This window comes from Nerophis ophidion, linkage group LG16 (assembly GCF_033978795.1).
Source record: "Nerophis ophidion isolate RoL-2023_Sa linkage group LG16, RoL_Noph_v1.0, whole genome shotgun sequence".
NCBI classification, from domain to species: domain Eukaryota; kingdom Metazoa; phylum Chordata; class Actinopteri; order Syngnathiformes; family Syngnathidae; genus Nerophis; species Nerophis ophidion.
In genome coordinates this window covers 22,169,965-22,179,964 of record NC_084626.1, presented here as the reverse complement: position 1 = coordinate 22,179,964, position 10,000 = coordinate 22,169,965, and the positions used below count along the sequence as shown (strand labels likewise).

At 44.8% G+C, this 10,000-nt stretch overlaps 1 protein-coding gene across 3 annotated transcripts in view; it reads right to left on the bottom strand.

The window, feature by feature from the left end:
* Positions 1 to 10,000, bottom strand: part of ptpra (protein tyrosine phosphatase receptor type A) — a 127,067-nt gene that overhangs the window by 49,622 nt on the left and 67,445 nt on the right. For all 3 annotated transcript variants that reach the window (XM_061874664.1, XM_061874665.1, XM_061874667.1), the window contains 10 exons: positions 8,981 to 9,080; positions 8,816 to 8,889; positions 8,362 to 8,498; positions 6,722 to 6,812; positions 6,581 to 6,657; positions 6,462 to 6,498; positions 6,293 to 6,390; positions 2,986 to 3,105; positions 2,751 to 2,917; positions 2,543 to 2,678 (listed from right to left, as the gene is read on the bottom strand). In XM_061874664.1, coding sequence (XP_061730648.1) covers positions 2,543 to 2,678; positions 2,751 to 2,917; positions 2,986 to 3,105; positions 6,293 to 6,390; positions 6,462 to 6,498; positions 6,581 to 6,657; positions 6,722 to 6,812; positions 8,362 to 8,498; positions 8,816 to 8,889; positions 8,981 to 9,080 — 1,037 coding nt within the window. The remainder of the gene's footprint in view (positions 1 to 2,542; positions 2,679 to 2,750; positions 2,918 to 2,985; positions 3,106 to 6,292; positions 6,391 to 6,461; positions 6,499 to 6,580; positions 6,658 to 6,721; positions 6,813 to 8,361; positions 8,499 to 8,815; positions 8,890 to 8,980; positions 9,081 to 10,000) is intronic.

Here is a 10,000-nt window from a genome sequence, read left to right as displayed (position 1 = left end):
CATCACCCTCACCATGACCATCACCCTCACCATGACCATCACCCTCACCATGACCATCACCCTCACCATGACCATCACCCTCACCCTCACCATCACCCTCACCATGACCATCACCCTCACCATGACCATCACCCTGACCATGACCATCACCCTCACCATGACCATCACCCTCACCATGACCATCACCCTCACCATGACCATCACCCTCACCATGACCATCACCCTCACCATGACCATCACCCTCACCATGACCATCACCCTCACCATGACCATCACCCTCACCATGACCATCACCCTCACCCTCACCATCACCCTCACCATGACCATCACCCTCACCATGACCATCACCCTCACCATCACCCTCACCATGACCATCACCCTCACCATGACCATCACCCTCACCATGACCATCACCATGACCATGACCATCACCCTCACCATGACCATCACCCTCACCATGACCATCACCCTCACCATGACCATCACCCTCACCCTCACCATCACCCTCACCATGACCATCACCCTCACCATGACCATCACCCTCACCATGACCATCACCATGACCATGACCATCACCCTCACCATGACCATCACCCTCACCATGACCATCACCCTCACCATGACCATCACCATGACCATGACCATCACCCTCACCATGACCATCACCCTCACCATGACCATCACCCTCACCATGACCATCACCCTCACCATGACCATCACCCTCACCATGACCATGACTCTCACCATCACCCTCACCATGACCATCACCCTCACCATGACCATCACCATGACCATGACTCTCACCATGACCATGACTCTCACCATGACCCTCACCATCACCCTCACCATGACCATCACCCTCACCATGACCATCACCATGACCATGACTCTCACCATGACCATGACTCTCACCATGACCCTCACCATGACCCTCACCATGACCCTCACCATGACCCTTTCCATGACCATCACCCTCACCATGACCATCACCCTCACCATGACCATCACCCTCACCATGACCATGACCCTGACCATGACCATCACCCTCACCATGACCATCACCCTCACCATGACCATCACCCTCACCATCACCCTCACCATGACCATCACCCTCACCATGACCATCACCATGACCATGACTCTCACCATGACCATGACTCTCACCATCACCCTCACCCTCACCATGACCATCACCATGACCATGACTCTCACCATGACCATGACTCTCACCATGACCCTCACCATGACCATCACCCTCACCATGACCATCACCATGACCATGACCATCACCCTCACCATGACCATCACCCTCACCATGACCATCACCCTCACCATGACCATCACCCTCACCATGACCATCACCCTCACCATGACCATGACCCTCACCATGACCATCACCCTCACCATGACCATGACCCTCACCATGACCATGACCCTTTCCATGACCATGACCCTCACCATGACCATGACCCTGACCATGACCCTCACCATGACCATGACCACGAATGACCCTCACCATGACCATGACCCTCACCATGACCACGAATGACCCTCACCATGACTCTCACCATAACCCTGACCATGACCATAACCCTGACCATGACCATGACCATAACCCTGACCATGTCCATGACCATAACCCTGACCATGACCATGACCACGACCATGACCCTCACCATGACCACGACCATGACCCTCACCATGACCACAAATGACCCTCACCATGACCATGACCCTCACCATAACCCTGACCATGACCATGACCATGACCATAACCCTGACCATGACCATGACCATGACCATGACCATGACCATGACCATGACCACGACCATGACCATGACCACGACCACGACCCTCACCATGACCATGACCATGACCACGACCACGACCACGACCATGACCCTCACCATGACCATTTCCATGACCATGACCCTGACCATGACCACGAATGACCCTCACCATGACCACGAATGACCCTCACCATGACCATGACCATAACCCTCACCATGACCATGACCATGACCATGACCACGACCATGACCACGACCACGACCATGACCACGACCATGACCACGACCATGACCATGACCCTCACCATAACCATAACCCTGACCATGACCATGACCATGACCACGACCATGACCACGACCATGACCATGACCCTCACCATAACCATAACCCTGACCATGACCATGACCATCACCCTCACCATGACCATCACCCTCACCATGACCATGACCCTCACCATGACCATCACCACGAATGACCCTCACCATGACCATGACCCTCACCATAACCCTCACCATGACCATGACTATGACCATGACCATGACCATGACCATGACCCTCACCATAACCCTGACCATGACCACGACCACGACCATGACCATGACCCTCACCATAACCATAACCCTCACCATGACCATGACCATGACCCTCACCATAACCATAACCCTGACCATGACCATGACCATGACCACGACCACGACCACGACCATGACCATGACCATGCTGGGTAAAGTTGACTTCTTTTGCTCTTACATCAGTTTGGACCATCTGACAGCGCTGGGCTCGAATCCTGGTGACAAAGCCGAACACGTCCACTTTCCTCTCGGAATTCATCATGTCTAACATGGCGTCGATGACGATGAAGGTGCCCGTCCTGCCGACCCCCGCGCTGCCACGGACACACAGGAACATCAGCATCTGGACAGGTGTGCAGCACAGCAATGGACTGGACCTTGTTTACCTGCAGTGGACCACAATGGGCCCGGCGTATTGAGGGTTGTACGTTTTCACTTTCTTCAGGAACTTCAACATTCCGATGGGGGTGAAGGGAACACCAAAGTCTGGCCAGCTGGTGAAGTGGAACTGAGTGACCAGCCTTTGAGGCTTCTTGCCAGACACATCTCCCACCTGAGACAGCAGTAGCACCGTCAACTTCTCAGCAACCTTACCTCTCACCTGCTTCTGCACTCTCCTACCTGTTGGATGCAAAACTTGCGGATGGTGTAATCTACAAGAACCATGGCGTCTTCCACAGACACCCGGATGTTTCCATATGTCCAGCAGCCCTGGTCCGGCCAGTACTGAGCACATTTGCACTGAAACACAGACACATCTTTCATCAAGCAGTATTCACTAAAGAAACCATTTGGGATTGTCATAACAAATAATACGGTTTTTCAAAATAATTATAATTAAGTGGAAAAAGCAGGGCCCCGAGCTCAGTAGCCATTAAGAAAGTATTCAGTTATTTTACCTTCATTTTGTCACGTTACCTCCTTATTCCAAAATGGACAAATACATTCTTCAGACAAAAGCCCAAAATGACGACGTGAAAAGGTTTATTGTTTTTATTTTAATTTATGAAAACAGCAAAGTACAAAATGTACGTACAGGACAGGCCAAAAGTTTGGAGACACTTTCTCCTTCAATATGCATTGATTGAGAAGTTTATTGACATGTCAAAGAATGGAATCCATGTAATGCTTTAAAAAGGCAAATAGATGCCACAAAAAGCCAAAAGGCTTGTTTCCATTGTGCTGCATTAAATAGTCGTCACATTCCATACATTCAATAATAAAAGATACATAACCAGTAACATGTATGTAAAACAATGTATAAATGATGTACATATACACAGTATACATGTCAGCTGATTTGAAGAACAATACATACAAAGAATGGGGCACAAAGTACATTGTGTAATGACTAATTCAGGGGTCAAAAACTCACAGCCCTTGGGTCATCATAGTTTAATGTAAACGCACCTTAGTGTCTAATATAGGGGGTCCAAACTCTTTTACTTGAGGGCCGCTGTATAATATATATATATATATATATATATATATATATATATATATATATATATATATATATATATATATATATATACATATATATATAGGCCAAAATTTTGGACACACCTCCTCATTCAAAGTGTGTTCTTTATTTCCATGACTATTTACATTGTAGATTTGTCACATCCAAACTATGAATGAACACATGTGGAGTTATGTACTTCACAAAAAGAGAACTGACAACATGTTTGATATTCTAGTTTCTTCCAAATAGCCACCCTTTGCTCTGATTACTGCTCTGCACACTCTTGGCATTCTCTCCATGAGCTTCAAGAGGTAGTCACCTGGGATGGTTTTCACTTCCCAGGTGTGCCGTATCAGGGCAGCTGAGCAGAATTCCTTGCTTTACAAATGAAGTTGGGACCATCAGTTGTGTTGTGAATGAGGAGGCGTGTCCAAACTTTCGGCCTGTACTGTAAGTATTCACAGCCTTTGCAGAAATGACAGCCTCAAGTGTTTTTGAATACAATGCCACCAGCTTGGCACACCTATCTTTGGGTAGTGTGGCCCGTACCTATTTGGAGGAGCTCTCAGGCTCCATGAAGTTGGATGAGAAGTGTTGATGGAACTTGAGAGATGTTGCAAGGAGGAACGGGCGAACCTGCCCAAAGATCGGTGTGCCAAGCTGGTGGCATCGTGTTCAGAAAGACATGAGGCTGTAATTGCTGCCAAAGGTGCATCAACAAAGTATTGAGCAAAGGCTGTGAATACTTATGTATATGTAGTTGTTTTATTCTTAATAAAATTGCAACACACAAAAAAAGGTCTGCACATTGTTATTATGGGTATTGTGTGCAGAATTTCAAGAGAAAAAAACAGTTCTATGTTCATCCAGCCGCACGCTGAGCATGGACTCCCCACAGGGCTGTGTGCTGGACTCCCCACAGGGCTGTGTGCTGGGCCCCCCCCCCCTCTGCTTCTACACCCATGACTGCAGTCCAGCCCACAGTGACAAGTTTGCTGACGATACTGCAGTGGTCAGGTTCATCTCCAGGGGGGACGAGGCTGCCTATAGGGAGGAGGTCCTGAAGCTGACGGCCTGGTCTTTGGAGAACAACCTCGCTCTCAACAACAACAAGACCAGAGAGATCATCGTGGACTTCAGGAGGAGCAGCACCCACCCTGCCCCCCTCTACATCAACGACGAGCATGTGGAGAGGGTCCACTCCTTCAGGTACCTTGGAGTCCACATCTCTAACGACTTTTCCTGGACAGTAAACACCACATCAATCATCAAGCAGCGGCTACACTTCCTGAGAGTCCTCAAGAAGTACAACCTGAAGCCTGACCTGCTGCTGACCTTCTACCGCTCGTCCAGGGAGTGCCTGCTGACCTACTGTATTACAGTATGGTACAGCAGCTGCACTGCAGCGGACAGGGAGAGGATGCAAAGAGTGGTCAAGACGGCTCAGAAGATCTTTGGCCGCCCTCTCCCCTCTCTGATGGACATTACACCTCAACAGAGCCAGTGCCATCATCAAGGACAGCACCCACCTTGGCTCTGACCTCTTCCACCTGCTGCCCTCTGGGAAGTGCTACAGGTGCATTAAAACCGAGACCAACAGGCTAAAGAACAGCTTCTCCCCCAGGGCCATAATCACCCTGAACTGACCGCCCCATTGACCCTCAAAACTGCCTTCTCTTCGCTGCAATTACTAACTCGTTCCACCAACCACCCTGTTTTTGTCATGTAGATCTACATTTCACCCACTCTTCTCTTCCACACCTTTCTTGCACTTCTAGAGTTGTTATATATTTACACATTGTTTTCTTGCATGCACACATCGCACTGTATGGAAGGCCCTCAATCTGGTTACCCTGCATAACGACAATAAAGCTGATTCTGATTCTTCTCTGTTCCATTTTAGAATAAAGGTGTCACACAACAAAATGGGGACAAAGTAAAGAGTTGTGAGTCCTTTCCTGCTGCACTGTACTGTACAAACTTCATCAGGGCTGTCTTCAAATGCTAGAAGATTCCATGGCAGTAGAATCCTTAAAGCTGTGACCTAAGTCAGGCCCTTGCCGAGGCCCTCGAGTACAGCAGGCGTCCATTGCTCTCAGTACTGCTTTGTGTGCACAATAGGGCACTAGTACTATAGCGCTACTAATGAATCAAAAACGGTACTATACTCTGAAAAGTAGCACTTCCCAAGCATGACGGCGCGTCGTCGGCACCTGCTGACATTGCTGCTTTTAGGAGCATGTTTGGCAGCGCACACACACAGAGTACTTACAAGCAGACACAGTGTGTAGACAGAAAAGGGAGAATGGATGCATTTTGGTGTAAAAAGTCAAGATAAAGGTGAAGTTATAACACTGAAACACCCTCAGGAAGAGCTGCTTTAACACATGCAGCTAACTAGTTAGTTGCTAACATCCATCCACAGTGTTTTAGCTACTTCTAAATGACTAATCCTGGCCTCACCTCTTTCCTCTCCTTCAGATTGGTCACCATGACTATGGTGGCTGTGTTCTGCTCCCAGATCATCCGCCAGTAGTCATTTACCGTCTCCTCCTTTGGCCCTGAGGGCGATGAGGGGATGGTCAACTGGTTAGTTTAGCACATGTGCTAAAATGATAGTTCCAAATGTTACCTTGAGCTGCAATGAACTTGTTCTTCTCCTGGTAGCCCTGGGGAGAGTCAAAGAAGACAAGAAAGCAGTGAGCTTACATGAAAAAGCAACACTTGTGTGACAACTATCATTGTACAAACATTTATAAAGGAGGCGTTGATAAAGTCAGAGTCGGGGACGCCTTCCAGAGATGAGAGATGCACCCTGGAGTGATCGTCTAAGACACAAAAGGGTTGGAATGACTTCTTGCAACATGTCTGTGTGAAAGTGAGTTGACTGACATGGCAGGATGTTGACATATCTGTTCTTTTCTTTATTCTCCTCCTTGGAGGCAGCATCCACCGTTGCCTGGATAGGACAGACTGGCAGAGCCTGAACACACACACATCAACAAAAGAAAGACTGATATTTCAATGGCAAAATAACTTCTTCTTTAGTGAGGACTATCAGAGGCAGACAGGAATAATGTAAAGTAACATGAACATGTTTTTAGTACATAAAGTATAGGCCAACAGTTTGTGTGTGTTCTTTATTTCCATGACTATTTACATTGTAGATTGTCACATCCAAACTAGGAATGAACACATGTGGAGTTATGTACTTCACAAAAAAGGGGAAATAACTGAAAACATGTTTTGTAGTTCAGGGGGGCGCATGTGGTTAAAACATTTTGGCTGGGCTGTGTGTAATATATATATATATATATATATATATATATATATATATATATATATATATATACACACACACACATATATATAAACACATATTTATATACACACGTGTGTCTGTGTATATATCTCTATATATATAGAGATATATACACAGACATGTATACACATTTATATATACACACATATATATATAAACACACACACATATATATATGTGTATATATATACAGTATCTATATATATATAGATACTGTATATTCATATATATGTATATATAAATATATGTAGATATACATATATAAATGTGTATAAATATGTATATACAGTATCTATATATACATATATATATATACACGCACACATATATATGTATATATATACATGTATATACATATATATATATAGTGTGTGTGTGTATATATATATATATACACATATATATATATGTATATATATATATATAAATATATATACACACACACACACACTTTCACATATATATATATATACACACAGATATATATTTATATACACATATATTAAAACACACACATATATATACGCAAAATACAGTATATACATATACATATATATATATATATATATATATATATATATATATATATATATCTCACGCACTAATTGACTGAAAGATCACATTCTTGCTGCGTTATCGATGGGAAAATGCATTTTTAAACAATATAATTTGCCTGAGCGGTAGAAGATACTTGAGACTTCTCACGGCCTTGATTTTGGATGCAGGCGAGCCAGATCTGGCCTGCGGGCCGAAGTGTGGGGACCCCTGTTCTAGTTTCTTCTAAATAGCCACCTTTTGATCTGATTACTGCTTTGTACACTCTTGGCATTCTCTCCATGAGCTGCAAGAGGTAGTCACTTCACAGGTGTGCTTGAAACTCATGCAGAGAATGCCAAGAGTGTGCAAAGCCTACAATGCAAATAGTCATGAAAATAAAGAAAAGGTATTGAATGAGGAGAAGGTATGTCCAAACTTTTGGTCTGTACTGTGGGTCCGATTTTTTTATTTCATTTCAAATGATTTGTTTTAAAATACAGACGTGAATATCCTTCCTAAACATAAACAACCAACTCTAAGGGTGCAATCTGAAATAAAACAGAAACACTTGAATATTATTTCTGCATTAGTTCCAGCAAGCACAACACACTAAATGCTTATCAGGATATGCAGTGTGATGTTAAATATGAGATGTTTTGGGAGTGTGCCGTACGTTAAACTCCTCCCTGAAGAGCTTGTTGTCATCGGCCATGCGACGATTCATTTCTTCCTCCAGCTTGTCGACAGGAAGGGGCGGGTACTTCCTGTTTGTGCTCGGCGAACGGGCCAATAGCGGCACACTCTGGAGTTCTGCGTCGGCGAGAAGGAAGGAAAGAGGCAGCAGTGAGAAGATGAAGGAAGACTGGGAGGAGTGACACAGGCTGGCAGAAGAAAAAGGGGATGTTTATCATTTACTGTCATTTCTTAGCATGGCCGCCAGAGGGCAGTGTGAGGCAACGCTGCTATGAGGATTGGCAGAGAAGAAAAGTGGTCTATGAAATGTTATCAGTTGAGGGGAGCAGATCAATCACAGCAGGCCAACATTAAAAGGCGACTGACAGCACAGCCAAAGAAAGCACAGCTTGACTGCTACCTTTGCATCTGAGGACACAAAGGTGTTGTGTTACCTGTGTCATCTGATCTGCCATTGGCCAGTCTGAAGGAGTTGGAGTGGCTTCCTGCCTGCTTGTATTTCTTGAACCTGTCAATCAAGCAAGTCATGATTGACACACAGTCCGTGACAGGCCAGCTTCCATCTTCACTGGAAGTCCGTCCTTTGGCCTTTCACCCACCTGAGCATGTAGAGGATGATGATGATGAAGATGATGATCAGGAGGGAGGAGAGGGCCACCATGACTGCGATGATTGGCATGTCGTCAGAAGGGCTGTCGTCTTGGCGAGGCACACACAAAGAAGAAGGCTTAATACTCGCAAAATACAGAAATGCTTTCATCCATGACTTAGTCAGACATTGTAGATAATAACACAAACATTTCTCACTGCTTAAAAACTTTTTCAGCCGTCAAACTATTTTGAATTAGATTAATCCTCGGATTGCTGTGGATTTGGATTAATCGCAATTAAATATTCTATACTAATTGTGTTTCTTTTTACATAAGCAAAAATACATTCAAGAGACAACGCAATACTGTACATATTCTGTATATGCACTTAATGTGTTTATCGAATCAGATTTATTGGTCAAGTATGTTTAACACACAAGGAATTTGACTCAGTAGACTAAGCTCGCTTTGTTCGTAACAAACGTAACAACTATTAAACACATTTAACATCACGTTCATGTATGTATATATATACACACATACATTGCTTACTTACATACATATATACACATATATGCCCTTTGAGACACTTGTGATTTAGAGCTATATAAATAAACATTGATTGATTGATTGATTGATTGATGTACATACACTATGTTGCCAAAAGTATTTGACCACCTGCCTTGACTCACATATGAAGTTGAAGTGCCATCCCATTCCTAACCCATAGGGTTCAATATGACCTTTTGCAGCTATTACAGCTTCAACTCTTCTGGGAAGGCTGTCCACAAGGTTGCAGAGTGTGTTTGTAGCAATTTTCCACCATTCTTCCAAAAGCGCATTGGTGAGGTCACACACTGATGTTTGTGGAGAAGGCCTGCCTCTCAGTCTCCGTTCTAATTCATCCCAAAGGTGTTCTATCGGGTTCAGGTCAGGACTCTGTGCAGGCCAGTCAAGTTCATCCACACCCGACTGTCATTCATGTCTTTATGGACCTTGCTTTTTCTCATGGAGAGAATGCCAAAAGTA